This window comes from Marmota flaviventris, chromosome 15 (assembly GCF_047511675.1).
Source record: "Marmota flaviventris isolate mMarFla1 chromosome 15, mMarFla1.hap1, whole genome shotgun sequence".
NCBI classification, from domain to species: domain Eukaryota; kingdom Metazoa; phylum Chordata; class Mammalia; order Rodentia; family Sciuridae; genus Marmota; species Marmota flaviventris.
In genome coordinates, this window is record NC_092512.1 from 3,432,830 (window position 1) to 3,458,655 (window position 25,826).

General features: G+C 50.3%; 1 protein-coding gene across 2 annotated transcripts in view; it reads left to right on the forward strand.

Moving 5' to 3' along the window:
• Positions 1–25,132, forward strand: part of Ago2 (argonaute RISC catalytic component 2) — a 98,545-nt gene extending 73,413 nt beyond the window's left edge. For both annotated transcript variants that reach the window (XM_071602097.1, XM_027950617.3), the window contains exons 13-19: positions 699–858; positions 5,066–5,156; positions 7,296–7,490; positions 9,338–9,472; positions 11,947–12,048; positions 13,225–13,424; positions 13,625–25,132. In XM_071602097.1, coding sequence (XP_071458198.1) covers positions 699–858; positions 5,066–5,156; positions 7,296–7,490; positions 9,338–9,472; positions 11,947–12,048; positions 13,225–13,424; positions 13,625–13,733 — 992 coding nt within the window. In that variant the 3' untranslated portion in view covers positions 13,734–25,132. The remainder of the gene's footprint in view (positions 1–698; positions 859–5,065; positions 5,157–7,295; positions 7,491–9,337; positions 9,473–11,946; positions 12,049–13,224; positions 13,425–13,624) is intronic.
• Positions 25,133–25,826: the final 694 nt, after the last annotated feature.

The window sequence follows — 25,826 nt, forward strand, 5'->3', positions numbered from 1 at the left end:
CAGGGAAGCACTGGGGCTTGGTGGGTGTCCCTAGCAAGGCTCCCTGTCTAGTCGGAGTCCAATTACAGACAAGTGAAAGCCACGCTTCTCCCCTCCAAGTTCAACTTCCAGAAAAGCAGTAACAAGAAAGCTGTGGTGCTGCCCTGAGCGTCCTCTTTCCTCAGAGCTGCCACAGGAGCACCTGCTGGGGAAGCGTCCAGGGTGGAGGCCTGTGGGCCTGGAGAGCTCTGATGTCAGATCTGCGTTTGCCAAGGGTTCCCAGGTGTGAGTGTTTTTATATCTAAGCACTCAAGCCTGTGCCATAAGAAGATGTCGTCCTGCTGAGCAGTGCCTCGTCTTCCTGCCCTTGGCCCTGGGTAACTCATTTAAGTGCTCTTGGTTCACAGACTGGAAGGATGAGATATGCCCATGCAGCTTCACATTCCCAATGAGGGTGAGCCTGGCACAGGTGCACGGCAGTGCTGAAGAGCACTTGGCCAGAACCTCGGCCCCTCCACCTGCCAGAGATCCTGTCACATAGGTGACCGCAGTCACTCATGACCAAAAATGTCCAGAGGAGTGCTGTGGTTGGACACTGCAGCAGCGCAGTTCAGGTCGGGGCTGAAGGGCTGGAGAGCTAGAGACAGCTGCTGCCCTCAGGCCAACAGAGGAAGGGGCACTGGTGGAATCTGTGATGTGTGCCCCTTTGTGTCTCACAGCTGAGGTCAAGCGTGTGGGCGACACAGTACTTGGGATGGCCACACAGTGCGTGCAGATGAAAAACGTGCAGAGAACCACACCACAGACCCTGTCCAACCTCTGCCTGAAGATCAATGTCAAGCTGGGGGGCGTCAACAACATCCTGCTGCCCCAGGGCAGGTGAGCCAGCCCTTCTGCCTGTGTGCTGGGTGCGTGGATGGTTTTCAGTGGGACAGGGCATGGTGTGCAGAGGTGCCTGGGTGAGGGCTGTCCTGGACAGTGCTGAGGACATGGGGCCCGACTACACACAGTCTCTCTAGGACCAGGGGTATATGCAGGGGGCAAGTGCAGGGCCAGAGTGGGCACCCCTCCCTGTGCTAGGATCTGTGCAGGTGAGTGAGGCTCAGCAGGGGCACACTTGGAATGGCTGGAGAGGAGGACCCTGGAGCAGCGGGATGTTCTAGAGTCTGCACGGGAGTTCCTACCAGAGGCTCCCTACCAGGGAAGGACGGCACTTGATGCTGTGATTGGAGCACTTCTGTCTGAAAAGTGCCACACAGGAATCACTGTTGCTGGATCCCAGGCCAGCCCAGGAAGTGTGGCTGAGAACCAGCTGCCTGCATGTCCCTGAGCTGGGGGCGGGTGTGATGCAGCTATGCCTTTCTCGAGTGCCCCCTGGGGCTGGCTTGTTGCCCTGGGTACTAAATTGCAGAACCAAGTTTACCATGTGCCCCTCCTCAGAAACCAGGGCCTCCAGCACAGACGAAAGGGGTAGTTATGATGACAGATGTTGAGATCTTATCATTAAAGTCCCAGGGCCTTGTCTTAGTATAGGAATGACAGAAAAATGGTGAAGACAGTGAAATAGTTCAATGAACCTGACTGTCCTAGTGTCAAAGAGATAATGGTGAAAAGTGGAGGCAGACATTGATAAGCACTGCCCAGGTGTAACCTCCAGCCTGCCCTGGGGTTAGGTTAGTGTCTCCTTCCATTTTGTGTTGTTAGAAGGAAATACCTGAGGCTGCAAAGTTTAGAAGGAAAAGAGGTTTATTTAGAGGTACAGTAGAGGTCCAAGAGTGAGGTGCCAACCCTGGCTTCTGCCGAGGTTTCCTGGTGGATGGTTTCATGTTGGGAATGCTCACATGCATAGAGAGGGTCACACGGCGGAAGAAGTTTGTACAAGTCTCTCATGGTAACTAACTCATCCCAGCAAGATGGGCATTAGTCCCTTCCCAGGGTGACGCCCCAGTGACCTAACCATCTTCTACTAGGCCACACCTCTCAGTAGCCTCGCACTGGGGACCACATCTCCAAAACATGACTCTGGGGCCACACCAGAGCACCAACATGCGACACTCTGTGGGTCTGGTTCGCCAGTGTCTGGCTCGGCAGGTCATGTTTCTGGCCCAAGAATCCACTCTGCCCTGCACTGCTGATGTGGTGGCCAGGGACACACACTCTAAGCACTGCCGAGTTATGCTCGCAGCTGGGGAGAGGAGGTTGGTGCGGAGGAACCTGGCCTCTGCCTGAATTTGCTCCCAGCTCTGAGCGAGAGCCATTCCACTCCCACGAGTTCCTGGGAACGAATGAGGACACGTCAAGGGGCAGTTGGCAACCCCAAAGGTAGTTCCGTTAGCCAGCAGGCTCTGAGGTTGTTGTGTGCAAGGAGTTTAGGCCATAAACAGAGAGCCCCGGGACCTCGTCTGTACCCCTTTAATGGAGGGGTGATGGCTATCAGGACCTTACACCTGGTGTGCCAGTGAGCTGCATCACAGTGGCAGGGGATGAGCTCAGATGAGCATCTGGCAGAGGACGTGGCCTCCAGGGCCCTGACACGGGAGCTGAGGGAGCGATGGTAGTTGTTTCGCTGAAAGGCTACAAGAGTGGTGGGCCCGCGAGGTAAGCTGCAGCTACGGGGGCACACCTGACCTGTGTTCTGGAAGGCTGCCTGTGGCTCTGCATAGAGGGGCCACTGGCCTCTGCCAGGCTGGAGGCAGATGTGGAGAGGGAACACCCTGACTCTGGGTGGCTTTGAAGAGAGAACCCTGGAACTGGCAGGCAGGTATGTGTTTACGGAAGAAACAAAAGGGAAGAAGCAAGGATGGCTTCAGAGCCCTCGCTCGGCCTTGTTCCCGAGAGGTCAAGCGCATGCTCACAGCTGAGGGCCCAGGCTTGCTGCTCAGGCCTCTGCAGAGCCCCTGGGTCATGTGATGTGGCCTGTGGGAAGCAGGCTTCTGATACCCAGAGGCCATGAGATCCCGGAATCCTGGATGGTGTTCAAAGCCAGGAGGCTGGAGGAGATCCCTTGAGGGAGCTTCTGAGTGCTGGGAGGGCCAGTGTCGCAGCCCTGGGGGCAGCCCTGGGGGCAGCAGTGGAGACAGCAGTGAGGCCAGGGAGGAAAGGTGGCCCGGTCTCTGGATGCCTGGGAAAGTGTGTCCTGGGTCACAAGGCCGCAGTGAGCCGTGCTTGATGAGGCCTGAGTGCATTTCTGGATACAGGAAGGTCTGTTGGGCCAGCTGAGGTGACAGTCCCTGGAGACCTTGCCAAGGAACCTGACTGCCAGGCAGTGGGAAGGTGGTCATCAGGCGTCTGGGAGGCAGTCACAGGTTAGTAGATTCAGGGAGCTGGCTGCAAGGAGGCGAAGTTGCTGGGACAGGTGTGGTTTTGCTTGTTCCGTGTGATTTGCATGTGTGAATGAGGGTGTCACAGGCTGGCCCTGCACTCCGAGCGCCCTGACAATGAGTGGTCAAGGCCTGTGGTGTGGCTTCACGCAGCTCCTGCCTTCTGGTGTGACAGAGCATAGTGAGGCCACATGGGGTGCTGGCTGGTTCTAGAGCCTGGTCAGTGGGACTGATGCCATTTGGGGGCCTCCCCAGAGTTCACAGTGTGGGGTGTGCTTTCTCCATGCCGTCTGCCTCCGTACCTGGCAGCGGTAGTGATGTGGCACTGTGGGAAGCAGGTGCCTGTGAATTGCCTGGCCTTAATGGGGCAGCAGACAGCGGCCTGAGGTCTGCCAGGAACCCCCACCCAGCCAGCCAGTGCCCCAGGTGCAGCTGGAACTACAGTGGGGATTGGAGGGACCCTAGCCACCTGCTGAGGCAGCTGGCATGGGGCATATGTGTATGAAGCTCCTTCTGCATCCTGAGGAAGTGCAGGGGTGGGCATGCACAGCCATGCTGGGCTTAATGGCTGTCCCTGTGGCTGAGCAAGGGACACCCAAAGTGAGATGGAAGCAGGTCCCAATGGCCAGCATCCCTGGCGGGATTCCTTCTGCCAGCCTGCTGAGGAGTATGGTCAGAGACTGCAGACCTGCCCAGGAGCAAATGGGAGGTCCTAAGCCAGCGCTGGGTGGGGAGTACATCCTTGCTTGTGTCTGTGTGCCAAGGAACCCACCTTCCACACCCCCTGGTGGCTGGGACAGATTCTCCTGGCTGCCACTCCCTGCCTAGGAGTGTCTGTTCTTCAGTTCTCTCTGTGGCAATACCCACTCATCCTTCTGGCACCAAAGGGGAGTCCTGAGACTAAGCAGTTGATGCAGTTTGGAAGAGGGCAGATTAAGATCCACCGCAGGTGGAACGGAACCCTTTCTTACACCCAACCCAGTCTCTAGCTGTAGGGCAGGATGCAGCCGAAGGTGTGACACAGGTCTCTACACTCTCATGATATTTTCTCCGTCAGCATGGAAATGGTAATGGGGCCAGCTGCTAGTGCTACCGTGTGAGGAGCCCTCTGAAAGTACTGGACACGCATGAGCTTCTGTGGTCATGTAGCATCCCTGAAAGCGGACAGCACAACCCTCCCTAGAGCAACCCCTCCTGTGCACATTGCTTCCCAGGAGGAGTGAGTGGAGGCTAAGAGTGCTGCTGGGCCTCCTCCGGTGCTCAGAGCAGCCTCTCCCACAATAGAGTCGTGGGTGGAGAGACTCCCTGCAGCAGCACCAAGCCTGAGTAACAACCCATGGGATCTTCTCCCTCTCCCTTTCCCTCCCCTCTGGTGCTAGGGATGGAACCCACAGCCTCCCACATGCTAGGCAAGCACTCTACCACTGGGCTACGTCCCTAGCCCAAGCCATGGGAAATTTTTTGGAAATTTTAAAGTAAACACAAAGAAGATAAGGAACAATGAACCCTCATGTGTCTGACCTGACCTCAACAGCCATCAGTGCCTGGCCAGTCTTGTCTGGGGTACATTCCACCCATGCTCCACTTTCTCAGGGTCCTTCTGAGGCATATTTCAGCCCTCATGTTACGTATGTGTGAGGTTTCTTTGTGACCTTTAAAGTAAAGGTTCTGCTCAAAAGCATGACCGCTCTGCCGACTGCACAGGTCGCAGGGTGGTAACTGACCCCATCAGAGATCCAGGCCTCCAATGCCACTTACTTCTGCAGGCCTCCAGTGTTCCAGCAGCCTGTGATCTTTCTGGGAGCAGATGTCACTCACCCACCTGCGGGGGACGGGAAGAAGCCTTCGATTGCCGCAGTGAGTGTCAGTGCTCTCCTCTGAGCCTCTGTTGGTGGCGTGGTGCTTAGGACTCTGCAGAGACCACCAAGACACATGTGGTCTCTGCAGCCATATGGCTGAAGGGCATGGAGGTTTGCCCAGCTGCTCGGTAACCTCAGGGCCTCATGGCGAATAGGTGATGGAAGAGGACACTGACGGTGGCATGAAACAGTCGCACGCACCAGCGCTGTCCATAGACGCACGTGGACTGGCTGCCCACCTGGTGTTCCACCCTCTTCAGCTGGGCCTCCGTCCTGCTGCCTAGCAGCGCTGATTGTTCTCAGGAGAGTCTAGGGTTACTGTTACAGTGGCCTTTATTTTAAAAGAGAACCAAACCATGCCTTCCTCATAGTGAGGGTTTAAGCTTTGGAGTGCAGAGAGCAAAGGGGGTTGCCTGAGAGCCATCTTTTCTGAGGGCCTTGGCCTCGTAGCAGTGGGGGAAAGCAGAAAGCATCAGGTGTCTCTTTTTGGTCATTGTCTGGAGCCACTGGGTTTCACCCCCCAGTGTCACCTTGGGTTCTTGAGAGCCCTGCCATGTGCCCTGGCTTTCTTGGCCTAATTGCCTCAGAGAAGTGCTGGGCTGCTGGCAGGAGTGAGAGCCGAGGCCCCTGAAGGTGGGTTCCTTTTGGGCAGGGCACAGCTGCAGAGGGTGCCCTGGATGGATCGCAGAAGCACAGGCTGAGCTCGGCCCTGGACTACTGCAGACTCTGCCTGCTCGCGTCTGTTTCTTTTGAGCAGTTAAGCTTAACATTCCGGAACTTTCTCTTGGGTAAAGTGAGGAAACCACTGTGGATCTCTAAAGATTATTGTGAGACAGTGTAGCTAAGCCCCAGCACGGAGCCTGGCCCATGGAGCTAAGAAAATGCGGCATCATCTGATAAGTCTGGAGGGACTGTGGTCTAGGACCCTGTCTCAGGGATGTGGGGAGCCAGGTAAGCCGTGGGTGGAAGGGAGCTGCCATGGTACTTGGGTACATGTGTGTGCAGCACACATAAATCGTGCTTGGCTGTCACTCCCCTTATGAAATCAGTGTCATGTAAGCAAGGTAGTTCCTGCTGCCTGGCCCAGTAACTGCAACCCAGCACTTCCCGTGCGAGCAGCATTTCTCGCTTTGCTGGATGCCTTTGGCTCCTTCCTCCTTTGGTCAGAGAGCAGCAGCTCAGCACCTCTGCTCGGCGTGGCTGGCTGTGCTCAGGTTTACAGAGGAGGAAGCTGGGCCCAGAGAGGAGGCCCCCGGGGCTTCCCCGGCCGAGCTCTGCACCCACTGCGGGCCTGCAGGCTCCAGCGCTGGGTCTTGCCATCTCCCTGCCTCACCTGTCCCTGTTAGTGTTTGTTCTTCTGGACAGATGTGGTGTAGTGTTGAATATTATCTCTGGGTTTAGAGGGTTATGTTTTCAAGTTTTCAGGAACAGAAATCTGTGTTCACCCCAACCCCCAAATTCTCAATAAATAGAAACAGATTTCTGTTTATGTTAATTTATTTGTTTATACCAACTTAACATTTCAGGGTCTGTCTATTTTCACTTGTTTGAGAGGAAAATCTTGGCCAAGGCAGGACCTAGGCAAGGCGTCGGGGGCTGGCCCGGGGACTGCTGTCCTGCGTGGGTTTCCTGAGAAGCTGGCTTCCTGGAGCCTGCTTTCCACGGGCACAGGCTTTCCCTCGGTCTTTCCAGTTTAAGGAACCTGCCTCCCAGCTCAGAGGTGAGCAGGTCCTGGTAGTGCCTGTCCATTTTCCTACAGGGCTGAGTTCCCGTTGTCCCTGACACTCCCTATGCCCCGACCAGACAACCTGAGTCGCCACGGGCTCATTCTGCTCTCTCGCCTGCTCACCCTGTCTCCCTCTGGTTGGCATTCATACTTGGGCTCATACAGCTTCTGGCCTTTGGGAGTTCCCCTTTCCTGAGAACCAAAATCTGGGTTGCTGTGTGTTGATAATGCAGTGGGCTCTTTGGAAAAGCAGGTGCCAAACCTTCAGAGAAAGCAAGGACACCACTTCCACTTTGCTGTATTGGGACATCCAGGTGGAGACCCTTCTGCCCACCTGCAGGCCAGCGCCACCACGTACCTAGAAGAGGGAGCCTGGAAACCTTGCCAAATGCTCACTGCATGTTTCCACAGGTCGTGGGCAGCATGGATGCGCACCCCAACCGCTACTGCGCCACTGTGCGTGTGCAGCAGCACCGGCAAGAGATCATTCAGGACCTGGCGGCCATGGTGCGTGAGCTGCTCATCCAGTTCTACAAGTCCACACGCTTCAAACCCACCCGCATCATCTTCTACCGCGATGGTGTCTCCGAAGGCCAGTTCCAGCAGGTTGGCTATCCTCCCTTTGAGCTTCTCTATCTTTGTCTGGTGTCTAAGATTCCCCAGTACACTAATGCAGACTGACTCAGTGGCTTTCTACCCAAGGTTGATGCGGTCAGAGTGTGGAAGGCAGAGTGGTGGAGACTGCAGGGCACGGGATTGTCCAGGCCCTGGCCCTAGTCGGGCTCATGGTGCAGAGTCGGGGCAGAGGAAGTGGAGAAGGAGTGGGTATGAGCTTGGGCCCTAGAGACATGGGAGTGAGGGTCTCACCTGGCCAGCGGTGGGTTCAGCAGCATAGCTCACTGCCCATGCTTTCCAGAAGTGTGGACTTTGCCTTGGAGGATATGAAGAGCTGTCAGGGGAACAAGGTCTTTGCACGACAGAGACCTTATATCTGGTGACCCTTCTGTCTGTAGTGTGAGAGACAGGCTGGAGTAGGTACCACAGCAGCAGGATAAGAACTGCATGTGGCAGAAGGGGCTCTGCAACATCATGACCCCGGCACCGTGGGTGCACAGAGATGGGTGGGCCCAGTGGGTAAGAGAGGGTCTGGAAGGGGAAGAAAGCCCTCACATGCAGGGGTGAGCGAGGGCATGGAAGTGGCCTTATTCTCCTGATTCTGCCTCCAACAGTGCTGAGTCAAGGTGCCCTGCCTGTGGCAATAGAACTCTGTCCTGGCCCTGAGATTCTCCCCATCAGCTTGGGCTGGTTGCACTTCTGTTTCTCCACTCCCAAAGCAAGTGTGTTGTTAAGCAGTGGTGGCAGTGGGGGCCACTCAGTGGTGGGGAATTGTCCTTGTGCACTTCAGAGGCTCCAGGTGCAACAGATTCTGCTTCTTGACCAAGTGGCCTTTCTGAGCTGCTGCACAGCCTGGCTGGTGGCTCCCTCTGTGCCCTCACAGCTCAGGGTCCTGTTGTGTTGACAGACCTCCTGGGCTCCCCCAGCAGGGACTCTTCTCCCTCCCTTGAGCTCCTGGCCCTTTTCCCCCATGTCACAGTGCCATTCCCCCCATGTCACAGTGCCATGCCCATGTAGAGAGGGGATCTGCCTTCCTAGGCTCTGAGCACTCTGTCTTACAGAATCCCACAACTGAGTTTTCTGCACCCAGAACTTATGTTCTTGAGACATTGTAATAGAGTATTTTGATTGAGATTATTGCTTAAAATCTATAGTGTAGCCAGGCACAGAGGCACATACCTGTCATCCCAGCTACAAGGCTGAGGCAGGTGGATGGCTTGAATCCAGGAGTTCAAGATCAGCCTCAACAGAACAGCAAGACCCTAAAAAATAACAGAAATTCAAAGTGCCCTGGTTCGTAGGCTGTGCCCATCATTTTCCGTGTTCCCATCGGGACTCAGATAGGGCATGCAAGTTTTACAGGTAGGATTGGGGGTCAGAATGTGTGGCTTTCCACATGGCTAATTGGTGGCAGAGCTCAGATTCAAACTCTGGTCTGACTCCTAAGCATTGCCTTTTCCATTAGATAGGTATTTAAAAAGCAGCAGCTTAATGAATGACCGACTTTCTCAGTGCTGTAAGTCCTCTGCAGTGCCTCAGCCCTGAGGGGTGTGAGTGCCGTCTACTGAGCACTGAGAGTGTTCTAAGTGCTGTGGTCATCATTTTCATGCATTTTCTAACTTAAAAACCAGTTAGCCATGAAACCTGGGTGTCCCTAGCTCTATTGTATAAATGAAAGCAGGAAGTCACAAGGGAAGTTGCGTGCCCAGGCACACGCTAGCAGAGCTGGAAGGCTTGACTCTAGGCGTTTAAGTGGCACATATTTTTAAGATGTTTACTTCGAGTAGCACGAGGCCTAGAACGACCCTGAAACCTGCCTGTCTCTCTCTCCCTTCCAGGTCCTTCACCACGAGCTGCTGGCCATCCGTGAGGCCTGTATTAAGCTGGAAAAGGACTACCAGCCAGGGATTACGTTCATCGTGGTGCAGAAGAGGCACCACACACGGCTCTTCTGCACTGACAAGAACGAGCGGGTGAGCCCCCCTGGCATGTCCTGGTGATGCCCTGGGGATATGCGTGGGTCATTTCAGGGTCCTGAGCCACCTCACAGAGCTCCTACCAGCCACTCAGAGCTGCTGCCCCAGGCCCGGGGAGACTGTGCTCTGAGGAGCTTCTTGGGAACCGCCTCAAGTGTCCTGGATGGCTCTCTTTGCCTTGGGAGCAGTTTTATCTTGAATCTCGCAGATCTGGGATAGGTCCGGTTTTAAAATGTCATTTATCTCATAAATTACCAAAAGAGATGATTCTGAGAACCCGTTGGACACACAGCCGTGGACTGGGCAAGCGTGGAGTGTGATAGGATGGGGTCAGCCACGGGCCCATGTGGGACTGTTGGGAAGTGCTGCTAGGTGGTCCTGAGGAGCTCTCACATGGGTTGGGAATAGCTGAGAGCATCTTCCACACATGAAAGAGACAGTGCCTAGGAGGGCAGGACCCAGGCTGAGAACCACAGCCTTCACACTGGTGACAGCAGGCAAGAGCAGGGTGGTTTAGATGCACTGGGTGCTGAAGAAGACTAACTGCAGCTCAGTCCTGGTGGCCCTACTGCCACACCAGTGCAAGAAGCAATGTTGTGATGTAAATGGAGGAACCAAAAGGTAAATGTTACAGTGAGGAAAGGGGATATTTTGTCTCATAAAAGGACTAATTCACTATCAAGATTGAGCATCTGTGATCTTAAATGTACCCAGTACTCTGCCCTAAAATTATATAAGAATGGGAAAAAAAAAAAAAAAAAAAGTGAAGCAAAACCGGACAGAATTTCATCAGAAGTTGAAATGGGAAAAAATGAGAACTGAAAACTGCAAGAGTGAAAAGGATGATCCAGGCACCGTAACTGGACAGGACCTGCCACAGCACCTGGGGCCACACAGAAGGGCTACAAAGCTGGCTTTCCACCAGGACAGAGGAGCCGCTCACATTTCCATACCTCAAGTTTTGTATAATAAGCCTTATGTTTTGATCATTATACAGTTAAATTCCAAATCAGTAGGAATGAAGTTTAAGAACACTTGAAACTTTCAATTTACTGCTAAGTAGCTCATGCATTAAACATATAATGAAGATAGAAATTGCAGAGCACTCAGAAATGAACAAAAACCAGAAGATTTCATTTCAAACCTGTGCGGTATAGCTAAAACAGTGCAGCCTGGAGACTTAGATGCATTGGGTATAAAACAAGAACCATGACAGAAAGTGAGAATAAAGACAGAATGGAAAGAAGAGACCCCAGGACCCAGGAGTCGAGGGAGAGCTGCAGAGCTTGGGGGCTGGGCTCCTTCCTCTCCTCAGTCCCCAGGTCCCCGTTGCCAGGAAGCAAGAAGGCTCCGTAGGCAACTATTCCTGGAAACACCTACACCCTCTCCCCCTTCCCAGAATGGAAAATAAGTACAAAGTAAAGAAGCAAGACAGGAGATTAAAATCAAAACCTGCCTCTTTGAAAATAGATCCAGTAAGACTCCACAAGGAACAGGACATTGTCTAAGCATAGGAGCGTGACCCTTTATGTGATCACTATATGATTATTCTAAGGTATTGGCCCAGAGAGCTTCACAAGCAAGTTTCTCCAAACCTTCAGTAACAGATCATCTTAAGTATGACAGAACACACAAAGTTACTTGGTGTGTTTATGAGTGTAGTGAGAGTTTTGCAGGTAAGATTTATCAAACCTTCAAGGAAAACTCTTTTACCATGTCAGAGATCAGGAATGGGGGGGGGGGGGGGGACTAGTTTATATTCTGAGGCTGGCTTGCTAATCCCAAGTGTGGGGATGCAGGCATTGTGCTGGGGTTAAGGGTCCAGGGTCTTGAGTGAGGTGGCCTGGGCTCAGTTCTCGCCCTTGCACATACATACCTAACCCTTTGTATTTCAAGACAGAGTCTAAGTTACTAAGGCTGCACTGCTCTCTTGCAAGTGGTGGCCAGGAGCCAGCCACTCGTGGGAGCCCTGGCCAGCTTTTAGGGTTTTGCTTCCCTGCCTTGAGTGCTACGTGGACGTGCTGAGCACCAGCCTGCACAGAGGGTCCTCGCCCAGCTTGGATGTTGATAGCATGTTGCTTCAGTATGTTGCTGGTCGTACCCCTGGGCCCCCCCAGATCAGAGTGGCACCAACAGTGCCAAACCCTCTTAGAGTAGATGGTTCAGTGAAGACTGAACTTGACCTGTGCAGCTTATAGGATGTGAGGGTGAAGAAACAGAGCGAGTCTAGTTATTAATACTGGCTGGAGTTTCACACTCTCCTCTGAACACACGCATTAAGCAGTTTGAAAATTTGTCACGGGGCTGGGGCTCAGTTGGTTAAGTGCTTGCCTTGCATGCATAAGGCCCTAGGTTCGATCCCCAGCACCACAAAAAATAAATAATAAAGATTTGCTTTGGCCAGAAAGCCTGTGTGGACTATCTTCCTTACTCCCTGTGTCCTGTCTGATGAGGCTCTTGTGTTGCTGCAGGTTGGGAAGAGTGGGAACATTCCAGCAGGCACAACTGTGGACACGAAGATCACCCACCCAACGGAGTTTGACTTCTACCTATGTAGTCATGCCGGCATCCAGGTGAGGACGGAGGGCCCCGTGCACACAGTTTGGGATATTTGCAATGTCATCACACAATCAGCCAACTCCTGTGCTCTGATCAGCCCTGGGACCTGGTGGAGTGGCATGGACAAGGGTCTGCCCACCTCCCGTCCCTGGCTCACACTCGGGCTGTGAGAGATGGGTAGTTAACCTGGGACCCAGGAGACTGTGGCCATGTCAGACACTTGGAAGGAAAGAACCACAGAGGTGCTAGGGTAGACCATGTGGAGTGGCCACCAGGGCTTCCCCAGTTGAGTTCCATTTTGAAGGAAGTGAGGTCCAGGCAGAAGGAGCTGTGAGTGCCAGGGCACTTGAGGGGGTAGAGGCTATATTGTGGATGGCGCTTAGCAAGCTAGAAAATGAGACCTGAATGTTCACGCGGCCACCAGGAAGCTGCTGCAGTAGGGCACATGAAGAGGCAGCTCTGGCTGGTCGACCTTGCAGCCCCTCCGTGGGGGCTGGCTGGTTGGGCAGGCTCCAGGTGAGTGCTGGCACCAGGGGATGCAGTTGCCATCTCCTGTGACCCTGTCAGGCTCCTTCGGGGAAAAGACCCATATCTGGCCAAGGGTGGACACATGCATGTGGCCACCAAAGTGCCATTTCCATTGAGAAGCTGACCTGCCTCAGTCCACACTGTCTTTACCACTCGGGTGGAGGACTGCAGCCTGGGGTGTGGCCACCTGCAGCCCATTTGCTAGACCTAAGAACTGAGGCTGTTTTTACAGATTTGAAACTTGTTTATGAGGAAAGGAAAAAGAAGGACAAAATAAAGGTAGAGAATGTGAAGGCCTCTATGCAAGTTCCTGATGCAGATGGCCTGTCCCGTTGGTCCTGTCCCCCACCACAGCTTTCTCTGTGAAGGCACACTGTTTCCGAGATGTCTCCTCTATCTGCTGTGTGCCCCCCCACCCCCACCCCCCTGCTTCCCTCCTGACAGGGGAACCCTCACTTTCAGGCCTCTGGCTTCTCGTCTGCCCAGAGACTTTCTAGGGGGGAGCCTTGTGGGGGGCTCGGGGAGCCGGCACCCTGCTGTCGCCGTGTCTGGACACACCCACCTGGGCCAGTCATCGCTTTTTGTCTTTAACATCATTGCAATGTTCTTTGGGAAGATTTCACAGTGCATTTGGCTTATTTCATCCTGTAATCTGCTTTCAGGGGACAAGCAGGCCGTCCCACTACCATGTCCTCTGGGATGACAATCGTTTCTCTTCTGACGAGCTGCAGATTCTCACCTACCAGCTGTGTCACACCTACGTGCGCTGCACACGCTCTGTGTCCATCCCAGCGCCAGCCTACTATGCCCACCTGGTGGCCTTCCGGGCCAGGTACCACCTGGTAGACAAAGAACACGATAGGTGAGTCTTGTGCCCGTTGGGGCAGGGACTGCCTCTGATAGACAGGTACCCTAGCAGCCACCTAGGCCCCATTGAACACACAGGTCCCTCAACGTGGCAGCCTTGCAGCCACTCATCAGCTGTGTGCCCTCGCACACTGCTCCCCTCCCCAGGTGTCTGTCCAGTAAAGGCTGTTCTCTCTCCCTCCTGTGTCCCTGCAGTGCTGAGGGGAGCCATACCTCGGGGCAGAGCAACGGGCGAGACCACCAGGCCCTGGCCAAGGCGGTCCAGGTCCATCAGGACACGCTGCGCACCATGTACTTTGCTTGACGTGTCTAGTGTCCAGCGATTGTGCACCAAGTTGGATTCACACGAGACCAGCCTCACTCAGACCAACAGACGCCCAGCCCTCCGTGACAGCCAGCATCCAACATGAGACGTCATTGATTTTATCAGATCTCCATTTTCCAGAATGCCTTCCGTCCCAGATTTCAAACTTGGATTTTGAACTGCAGACCTGTATGAGACCCCACTGTCGTAGGAAATATGGTTTGCCAAAATCTATGAGCTGCTTATTAAAATAGAACCCCGTGTTTCCTAAAAATCCTAAAACCAGTCTATGAACTCAGGGCTTTAAAACATTTTTTAATTTATTTGGTCATTCAATTTACTTGTTTTTAACACATAATTCTCTATGAAATTGATGGGCTCAAACTAGCTGTGAATGTTCTGAGAGTGAAAGCAACACAAAACATTGTGGTTTTAAAGCCTTGAACATTCTGATGTTGTCACTGAAGTTGATTTCCAAGAGGCGTGGTGTGCTTGTGGCCTGGCTGCACAAGCTCAGCCCTAAGGGCAGGTGGCCGTGCGCGGCATCCACAGGTGTGTCTTGCTCTGCCATTGCCTACCTCCCATAGTGTGAGCCGAGGTACAGTGGCAGAAGGAGGGCCACGTGTGTTTACAGCAGTGACATGTCCAGAGAGATTGGCAGATAAGTGCCATTTTAATAACAATTTATTTAAAAAGAGAAGAAAGACAATATACCGACAGTCTAATCATAAGATTTGTCCTATAGGACTGTGACGTTTATTTTCCAAAGTTTCTAAAGAATACGGGTCTGTGGTGAGAAATACAGTACAATCCTTTTTCACTGTTATGTCTTTAATGTAAGAGAAGAATATATATATCTGGTTTGCAGTATTAATGTGATAGGTAGATGCTGTTTTCCCTTTTGTTGACTACGGGGTGCTTCTTGTGACCTGTTTTGCATATCAGGAGTGTTGGAGCCTGGAGACAGGCCACCTCTTGTGGCTCTTAGTGCTTAAGTACAGGAATATGCAACTGACTTTGTGTAACAGCCATCTGCCCCCAGTGTGGACTGTGTGGCTTGTACCTCCGGGAGGGACGGCGTGTCCACCAGTCACTCGCCACCCTCCCTCTGCCTCCTCCCCATGTGTTGCTCAGCCGATGAAGCACAAATGGAGTTTATTTATTCTTCCATCGCTGGGAAACAAGTTCATGTATCAGAGTGCACTTCTCCCTGCGTGCAGTCTTGTTAGGCGAGTTTCATAGGATCTATGCACTGAGACAGACAGAAAGCTGCTGCCGGTAGCTCTCTCCTGGCTGCAGTCAGGGCAGTGGAACCTGCCCTGGGAGGATCGCCCATGGAGATGCCAGCAGAGGACACAGAACGCTCTGTTGGGATTTGCATCCAGGGCCCCAGATGTGGGTTTGCCAATCTAGAAACCATTGCACTAAGAGTGACGCCACAGACAGCTTAAAGGTAACAGCAGATGTGGCTATTTGTGCTGAATGGGCCTGTTGTCCTCGTGTGCAATCTGAGAATCATGCCCATGCTCCATGTAGACCTTAAGGAAGGGGACAAGCCTCCCCTGTGCTGCTTTGTGCTCTGCAGGTTTCCCCTCTCCCTGCCGATGTCCCTTCCCCATCCCTATGTGACGTTACCTCTGGCACTGCGGTGGAGTGAGGGTCCCAAAGGTGGTGCCTCATGCTGAGGTAGGCACCCACCTGTTCCTGTCCTTCACTCCAGAGGTGGTAGGAGTGTTGGTGAGCCCCTGGCAGAGCATCCTGACCCTGGGCCTGGGCTGGCGGCAGTGACAGGTGGCTGTGGTCGGTGAAGATGAGTACTCAGTGGGGGGGTGTCTATGTGTGCATGTGGGTCTCTTACTAATGACATTAGTCTTTTCTTGCTGTATCTTTTTTTAATCTTTTTAAGTGACAGCAGCCTCCGCTCTAAGAAGCACTACAGCTGCCTGTTGTCTTATTGGCAAGTGGCACTTTTCCTGCTTCCAGAAGGACACAGATACACTGAGCTGAGCTCACCAGGCATACTGAAGCTGAAGAGGGAATGTTTTGGCTAGTAAATTTTTAGAATCTGAAATTTAGTTTCAGCCATTCTTAGAGCCATTTGGAACCTTGTTTCCCAAAGGTGTTTCTCTACCCTCTGCAACAGGATCTGGGTGTCAGAGAAGGGCAGGTCTGGTTCAAATGCAGATTCTGAGCTGTCTACAAACAAACAACCTGAATCAGGTTCTGGGGAGTGGCTGGGCATCTGCATTTTTTAAGGTATCACTTGCCAGCTCTGGAGTAGCTGGGGAGGGGGAGGCCTTCTGAGGACGTCCGCCCAGGGCACCTGCAGGGAAGGCCTGCTCAGCAAAGCCAGGAGGTGTGAGAAAGTACAGGCTGGCAGGAAATCAGACCTGGTTTTGTTGTATTTTAGTTTAGTCTTGTTTTGATCACTTTGAAGGATAAGTTTTCTTTGAAGAAGGGTACTTTTTATAACCCTCTGCTTGTTTTGTAAAACTTTTAAAACTAAAAGCATTAACAGACCAAATGTCCCCATTTGTCAGCTGCATATCTTGTACGTGTCAGATGATTCAGAATTTAAATGGCTGTAGTCACAATTTCTCAGGTAAATAATTGTTTAATAACCCCATTATCAGCATAAGTTTTGAGGCAGTGCAGTAAGTAGCGTGAGTCCAACCCCGTTCACGTGGAAGCCAGGAGTGGTGCCCCTCCGCCTCTGCCCACACTCGTGCCCAAGGAAGCTGGCTCCCCAGGTGGCTCCTTCCCCCTGGGGCTCCTATGCTTATGTTCAAATTTGAGGGCTGACCACTCAGTCGCTGGCTTTGTCCCCACCCCACTGTTAAGTAAGGTGTGCCTTGCTTTAAGCAAACTGAATGTGAAGATGACAATGTAGAAATCTGGATTCATCTAAAAGGAAAACTGGGATTTATCTCTTTAGAAGAGGCCTGCCAATTAATAATGATTCTTCCTGGGACTCTTCCTAGTATACTTTAAAATACTCACTTTTTTAAAACCATTAGTGAACTCCCATTTACCACCCTCTCTCATGCTCAGCAGCTCCTCCCTGTGATACTAAGTGATGCAAGGCCCAGGAGACCATTTAAAGGAGAGCCCCCTGTGACATTAGCAAAGATACCACCATCCTGTCACTTGGTTGTTGTGAGCTCAGATTCCTCGCTCAGAAAAATTTTGTATGACTGGGTGTGTCTGTGCTTTTAGAAAGGGGTTGCTTGCTCTTGGCCTGGTTTTCCTATGGAGAAGTCTGTGTACACACTTTCTGGCATCCATTCTGGGGTCTGCTTGGTCTTCTCCATATCACCAGGTGGCCCTGGCCGGAGGCTCCAGGCCTCCTCCTGCCTGCCCCCACCCCCCTCCCCAGGGCAGGCGTGGCTGCCCGCAGGGAGCAAGCTGGTGCCCTGGGCCCTGCTTGCCCCATTACTGAGAGCTCATTAGAAAAAACATTTAGGTTCAGTTCCTGCAGCGGGATTCGGGATTGGGGGAGTTTTATTGTTGTTGTATGTTGTTTTTATTGTTGTTAAATGCAAATATTGCTATTTATTTTTTATTTTTTTCCTTTCTGCTCTGGTTTGATTTGGCTGATGTGGGTATTCCAGTGCATGGTACCTGATATGGTAGAAATGATTTTCCCCAACTTTTATAAATGACCTAATGTTTACCTTCAAGGTTGCTGGATGATTTTATTTTTGAAAGCCACAAATGTAGTTTTTCTGGATGAATTGTTTTTTTAATATACGCAGCAGTGTGCTTTCACATTGATCTGCCGGGTGGTTTAAATTTTATTTTTACAAGGCAGTTTTTCAGTCAAATTATATATTTGATACAATATGTCAAGGGCACACCAGCCATGTGCCATGCAGTGGGACACCAGAGGGTCAGGGGCCTCTGGGGGTTGGTGGCCGCTCCTGGCTGCCCAGGGTCGTGGTAGCACTCAGCTTGTTGCAGGGGCCCCGGGAACTGGGTGGGCCTTTCAGTACGGCTCTGGTCTGGCAGGCAGGTCCAAGGGACTTCACGGGCATTCTCCTGCACCTATGGCAGCTCCATTAGGAGGTGCTTTAGACGTTGACCTAATTAGACAGTGGACAATCCCAGTGGCCCCGACAAGCCATAAGAAGCTCCCCTGTGACCTCTCTTTGACTCATCTCTGTGCTCATGAGAAAAGGAATGTATAATAAGTAGAAACAGATCCTCGTCAGTGTTCACAGGCCTCCCCTGCAGAATGCACATGTTTTATTTATACTTCAAGCCCTCCCTTCTCCAGCTGCCATGCCAGCAGTCTCATTGCTGTGACGTGTTTCCATGTGGACACAGTGCACATGTGACTCTGTCACGGGGGGTGTCCCTGTTACATGCATGTTGACGCTTTTGTAAGGAAAATTTTTCAGCTCAAGTAATTGCACTGATTTTTTGACAACTTCTTTTTATTGTGTCCAACTTTGCATCTGCTGTACTTGTTTGAAATGATTGTAAATAGACTCGTAGTAGCAGAAATGATGTGAAGACAGGATGGACGCTGCTTGGCTTCAGTGACGCCGCTTCATGTCTCAGTGTTGTGTGTCAGGGTGGTGCAGACTGGCCTCTGCCCTGCTTCCTGCTCGTTAGCCTCGTGTCTTGACCATTCATGAAGGACAGACAAGCCTCCTTTTCTCGTGTCTCTGACAGGAAGTTTCCGTCTGCTTTCCTGATGGCTGCAGAGTCAAACTTAAGAGGACTGACTGTAAACCTTTGGGACACTTCTTGGTCTGTTCAGTTTTTTGTTGTTTGTCATGGCTCCCCAAAGTACTTCTTTGTTGTTCCATCCAGCCTTTGACAGTTTGGGCAGAAGCATCTGCATGGCCCATATTAGCAGACCACAGGGGCCTCTCTTGTATCTCTTTGGCCAGCTGTCTGTTTAAAGCCACAAGGTCACTGTCATGTCAGACTGTCATTTGTGGCTGTATCTATTAATGCCAGAGAGACACCCGAAGCCCAGTGCTTGCTCATACATTGTGTTCTGCTGGATGCAAGGGACATGTTCCAGCCGCCATGTATAACTGTGTCTGTGGTCAGGCTTCCCAGTATCAGATACAGAAAGGAGCTTTCAAACCCAAACGGGTCATGCGTGCGTGCGTGCGTGCATGCGTGTGCGTGTGTGCGTGTGTGTGTGTGTGTGTGTGTGTGTCACATCAGTGCCATCATGTTGCCCCCACTTTGCTTCTGTGGATGTGTCCTGCCATTTTATTGTCTCAAGTGAATGTATTGGCTTAGCCAAGTCACTAACAGAAGGTGGTTTCTAAATACCTTTTAGTTAAAACAGATACAGATAAAAAGCTACCTCTGAAATCTCAGTAGATTCTTATTTACTCTTAAGTGTAGCTATCCACACTGAAAATAGCCAAAATGTTGCCTGAGTAAACTGAATTTGGAACATCTCTCTGTTCAGTTCTGGCTTGAAAACGTGTGTGCCATACTGTGACCAGGGCAGCCCCCCATCCTCTGCTGTGGCAGTGGACCAGGGACTTCTCAGCGCTGTCCAGCTGCGAGGGTCTAGTGCTCTGGGAGGCCAGGTGTAAAGGGAATGAAGGGCTTCCCTGCGCAGTTGGAGTGCCTTCTGCCAGGCCGTGAGGAGCACCTGCAGGGCACGCGCGATGGAGCCGGGGGTGCTCTGTCCTGCCTCCTGTGCTTTCCTGTTGAAGGGAAGCAGCGCTTGTTTTTTCTGCTTGCTTATAAATGGGTAAACAATGGCTACCCCACCCCCCCACCCCACCCCCGCCGCCTGCTCTCCTCTCCAGTCTCACTCTCTAAAGTCACCAAGGTGCTTTAACACCGGCTCTCTTTTAAGAGACACTTTTGAGATAGTTGCAGAGTTTCAGAAGAGGGCAGGATCCTGAATTTCTGTCACTCCCTATTTATAAAGGAACTAAGGGTTAAGAGTAAAATGATCTGTTCCAACCCAGGGTCCTTTTGAGAAGACCATAGCTCGAGTGGAAGGTCCTGCCGGCCACCCTGGGGATTATAACATGCTGTCTTGCGGGAAGTCTGGCCCCAGAGCGCCAGTTCCTCTGAGTAGCCCTCAAGTGAGGACCCACTCTGCTCTCGGCAATGTCGTCCCCACGCCCTGCACTGTGGGTCTGTCGCGTCCCTGGCCTGCCTCGCTTCTTTCTATAGGTTCCTCATGGTCTCTGGTCTCTGGAGCTTTGCAGTCACTCCAAAGCCCCTCCTCCATTGGTTGGATTTGGAATTCTTGAGGGACAGGTGACAGGTTCACCACTGTGTGTGTCTGGTGTGGAGATGGCTCTGTGCTTCCTGTGGCTTTGGCCCTGAGTGGCCTGATACATCATTCCCTGGAGAAGCTGCCTGTAACACTGTGGTTGGGGTGGGATGGGGTTCGGGCCATCTGGGGTGCTTCGATTCTGAAAGAGCTAAGTGTCCTTCACAGTCTAAGAATGTTTGGATCCTGCCCTCACACTGTTCTCTACCCCAGGAAGCATGGGTGTTTAGGTTGGGTGCCAGTGACGTCCCTGACTGGCCTCCTTGGCTGCTTGACTCCTCTGTGTTGGCCTTGGGTTTTTAGCCAGAGTCCAGTGCAGGGCATTTGAGAGAAATGCACAGCCCCAGCCCCCGCTGCACTTGGATCTGTCTGCCTGCCTCTGCACGTGACTCCAGGAGGCAGAGGTGGCTTCTCCCACTCCAGGTGTGGGGGAAAGCTTATTCTGAAGGAAGGCACTGAGGACCACTGGTGCTTTTGCTGACACTTTTCTTATTGGTTACGGTGAGAAATTCAGATATGTTAGGTCTCTAGAGCCCTTGGTGGTGTGACTGGGGGTTAAATCCTCACATTGTCCCTCTCCCTTTTAGTGGGGGCAGTGAAAGGAGGCTGGATTATCTCCTATTTAAAACCTCCTTGGATTTAGATAGTTCTGAGTTAAAGCTGAAACACCAAATATTAACTCTTCTCATTCTTTCTGTAATTTCAAGGTCCTTAAAACCAGTGAGTTGATCCCAAGAACACCTGCGCCACCCATCGGCAGCGGGCAGGGGTGTGATGCAGGCTGCCCGGCAGAGCCAGCTGTGTGCACAGGACCAAGGCTCCTTGGCACCCGGGAGATTGTGAGAACAGTCTGAAGGGCGGAGTGGGGCAGGCCCCCACCCAAGAGGCAGGTGGCCCCAGGTCTTCCTCCGATCTCTACCCGTGTCTGGAAACTCAGTCCCAGACTCTGTGCCTTTGAAGTCTGGTTCTCAGTGTCCTTTTGGAGTGATGTTGGGGCTGTGTTTGTAGTGGGAGCAAGCCTGAGCCATCCGACAAGTCAGCTACTGCGCTGCCACCCTCAGCCCCAGGCTACAACCTGATGTGGGCTGGCTACCACTGCAGGTGGCCCACGGGTGCTGCTGGTGCCATCCCATCCCCAGCGTCTCCTACGCCCTGAGGAGCACACTTCGGCTGCGGTTTTAGGAGACTGGTGTGACCACCTCTTAGTCAGGCCTTGACCGTGACCATCAGCAAAGCCTGATGGTTTTGTTCCCTTAGTGACTCAGCAAGAATATCTGTTGTAATGGAAGTAGATTGTTGAAACAGGAGTTGGAATCATGTGTTTGTGAATGTGTGTGACGTCCTCAGACGTAAGGTGCTTTTCAGTCCTTCTGTTCTTATCTTGTTGTTGCTGTTTTGTGACTTTCGGGGACACCATTTACTTGGGCCTGGTGTCACCTGAGCTGTGCACAGAGGGCTCCGCTTCCACGAGCAGTTTCATCTCTAGCTTTTCCAAGCCAGGTATTGAGCAGCTTCTTGGTCAGTGGTCTAATTGAAAACCACCCCTCCCTGTCAAGGGATGACCTTGTTGGTTTTGGTTGGAGACAGAATCCATCGTGTTTATTTTTTAAATATATGGAAAAGGCCTTTCCCTTGGCAGAGTCACTGGCTGCAGAGAGGGTGATTCATTAACAATTCTGGTTCCTCTTCAAAGCCAAATAGACCCATGTGACTAAGATTCTAAAGTATGTAGTTTAGCATTAAACTGAAATTCAAGTCCTGAGTTTGATAGTGGATTTTAATAGTTGTTAAAGGTATGAATTCATGTTTTATAACTGTAGAGGCAAGTGAGTTTTTTATTTTTAAAAAAGTTTTAAGAGAATAATTGTAAGTTTCTGTGCAGCAAAGTGGCTAAGAGCTCATTAAATATAAGCAGAGAATGTAGTATCTAAATCCAGACTTTCCTTACCTCCGGTACACTTCAAGATCACTTGCCTAATATGTATTGAGGGGCTTTAGCCCTTAGTTTTATCAATTTTTCTAGTTTTATTTTATTTTTATAAAATAATTGAAAAAGAACCAAAAATGAATTCAAAAGTCCCATGATGGATCTTGCCCCTTCTTAATTTTACCCAATAGTAACACATTTTAGAAGACATTTTGAATCAAAATGTATTATGACCATTTGAAGTTTACTGTTTTCTAAGAAGTCGAGCAGCTAAAGGGCCTCACTTCAGGTAGTACTCCATGTATTGTCCTGGACTCGGTCGTTCCTGCACGGTGGATCTGCGTGAAGATGTCTTGTGCTTGCAATATGGAAACCATGCAGTGCTGTTTTGTAAATTGACAGTTCCTGTATAAACACCATTATTTATATACGTCGGCCTCTCTGTATAATTTTTCATTTGCTACATGGATTGTATAATTAATTATAAAATTATAGTACCTGCTAAATCCAGTCTGAGGCTTCATGTCATTATCTTTGGTTTGATACCATTCTGTGTGTCATGAGGGTGTCCAGTGTTTGCGTGATGCTAGGCGGTAATGCCACTTTAAATTAAGCCTTAATTAGATACTAAATTTGTGAGATTCAGAGTATGCAAAAATAATAGGCAGAGTGAGTTTAAACTGTTCCAATCAATACACTATATCATAAATAAACAAATGTTTTTCTCTGAAGTTAAAAAGGGAAGCATCTAGTAATTACCGCCCTCCCCACCCCACCCTAACCCATCCCTGCATTCTCTCTGGTCTGGCTTAGCTATTGTCCTTGTTTGATGAAAATGGACCGTTGTTCATTTCTGTGGCAGTCAGTCCAAAAGACCTGTTCTGAAAGTCTAGAGACTTTTTCAGGGTTGTTTTTTAAATGTTTGATTTTTTTCCCCTCCAGTCTGAGATTTATTTATACTACTGGAGAGTACGATTTGGGTGTAGGTCTTACTTGCAAACCTGCTCATGTTCTATAAGCTTTCTTCAGGTAGTGCCACCTGTCATTGCTTCTGCATACGATTGAAACGGATTTATGTTTTGTAAAAGCATCTTCAATTTAGAGATAAAATGGAGGGGACCCAGCTTTCTTTACAATGTGGATCTACCTCAGTTAAACAGTTGGGTGCTATTACTAAGTCTGTCAAATTAAATTGGAAAAAGTAACCAAACAGTGAGATGTTGACTCCACATGAAACTTGAAATCACAGTTTCCGTTTATTTAATAATATTTTTATTTATTTTGTGCCTTTTATGTTGAACCCTAATGCATTTGAAAAATCAGTATAGAATTACATTGCAGATGGGGAGAAGAGCCCAATTGGCCATGGAATTTGATAGATTCCCAGCCAACTGCTGCAGTACATCAGAATCCCAACTACCCTCTTGTGGAAGGGGGAAAAAAAAAAGCAAATTTACCATTTAAAAAATTCCAAATTCTTCTATGCATATATTTAAAGCTATCACTTCATTTTCTGTGCCAATGAAGGGGCGGCCAAAAAAAAAAAAAAAAAAACATAAGTACTTTCTTCATCGCTGTGTAGCCATTCATGCCCCTCTTCCTCTGGCGAATTCTCTAAGAGCTTCTTCATGAGCAGCAGATGGACTGCTGCTGGTCCATCTCCTGGCCCACCCAGTGCAGGTGCTGATGACCAGGAGCAGAGGAAGGGTGGGCTCACAGCTGTCTGGAGGCAGGTTTCCAAAGTTAGGAAGGCTTCCTGATGAGTAAGAAAATCAGATAGGAGATCGATGACTTTCCACTTTTATATTTGGCAGTTTACAATTCTAGACTTTTCCTACTATGGCAATCTTTTTTAATTCTTTGGAGGTAACACAATATTTTGGAGTCTTAAGAATTTGATTTTATAACAATAAGAAATAAAAGTTAGGGATCTTTCCTGTAGTATATAGTTTTACTATTTTAAGGAGATCTCTGAATTTTACAAGAGAACCAACATTCCTTAGTGGCAAAACTTTGAAAGTTGATTTGGGAGGCTTTTTGCTGTAGGACCTCAAAAAAAAAAAAGATAATAATTCTAGCTTAAATGTTTTTTAATTTTTTAACTTCCATCAGGTTGATACATAAGCTATATTTTATAAAGAGTAAATCATCCTTTAGTATGCTGCATATAAAGATCAGAGTTGTTGCACTTTCTCGGTAATAATAAATGCCCTACAATTGGCTCGCCAGGAAGCATTTTGTTTTCCCCTAACAAGAGTACTTTGGGGCGGGGGTGGGGGGGTGATTAAAATCTATATAGGTACCTCAAGAAAAAGAACCTGCATATGCTGCATTTTATTTCTTTAGCTTTTACATGTAGCATTTTGTCTTGCTTTGGTTATTTTGTTTAGATAAGTGCTTTTTGGACCCCAATAGACTGTTGAAAGAAAATTCAAAGTTTCTCTTGTCGAGGTATAGTATATCCCTTTTTAACGTACTGCAATGTCTGATTCAGAGGTTGCCCTGCATTAGAGTACCGTACCCAGACACTCCTGAGGAAAGGGTGCGACGTTCATGGCAGACAGCAATGTGGCGGATCCTTTCTGTTCATGCTGCTCTCGATTCCCTTCTCCATGTCATCAGAGGCTGGAGACCTTATTTCTAAGCTCAAAGTTGAAAACCATGGCATTTTAGTTTTTCAACACAGACCTCACAGAGTCGCCATTGGGTAAGTGCGTGACCCTACAGTGCTGCTGGTGGCAGCAGCCGGTCGGCCTGGCCTCTGAGGAGCCAGCCTGCGCCTTTCTTCATTCCCCTGCACTCACCCCAGGCTGAACTGGTGGGGGTGGTCTGGATGGACAAGACAAACTGGTGAAGAAAGCTAAATGCTGAGACACTGAGCACCTGTTGTGTTTAAGCTTAGCTGGGTCCTTTCAAGTTTGTTTTTACAGCTTACTAGGTTAAGTAGTTTGCACTATTTTTGCAATAAATTCATGGAAAACCTAACAGTTACTTGTTTTGTTTCTTACTGTGTGTATATAAACTAATATTAAAAGTTTGGCATAGTGTTTTTTCACCTCCTTACATAACCCCTAACATGCACAGAATGCTGTAAATCTGATAAAATATGATGTGAATGATATTTTATAAAGTTATTTTGTATGGTGTCGATTTTGTTTTGCCTCATAGTATGTCAGCAAAAATTAAATAAAATTCCTCGTATTTACAGCTGCCTCTTCCAACAATCTCCAATTACTCACGAAGTCTGTCTTTGGGTGCTGCCATGCGCACAGGTGCTGAATCTGATTTCCAAGGTCGAAGCAGGCCTTGAGGGAGGAAGTCCAGAGCCCTCTTACACAGCTTGTGGGGGCTCTTCCTTAAAAAATGGACTCAACAGAGCCAAGCATTACCTGAGGACCTGAGTCTAGGGACGAGCGGGACAGGACTGAGGGTGAACGCAGCATGCAGGAGACCTACGTGGTCCCACACCAGCAGCCAGGGAGGAAGGACAAAGTGAAGGGGCCCAAACTGTCCTTGTTTCTTACTGGTAAGTCCCTTTACCCCTCACCCTGGCTGTTCACACACCTCCGTGCTGCGCTGAAATTCCTGGTGGTCTCATTCTGGGCTGTTTCTGACTTCTTCTATCTATACTGAAGAATAGGTGGTGCTAGGAAAGGAAAAGAGGATTGGATTAAGAAAGCCAACAGCTGGAAATCCCTAGGATATATGCTTTGCTAAAGCAGGCCACTGGGTTTGTGGGCTTTTTTTGTTTGTTTGTTTTTTAGTTGTGGGTAGACTTTATTTTAGACCTTTTTTTATGTCGTGCTGAGGATCAAATCCAGGGCTTTACATGTACCAGACAAGTGCTCCACCTCTGAGCCCAGGCCCCAGCCCACAGGCCATCCATGTCTTGTCATTTAAG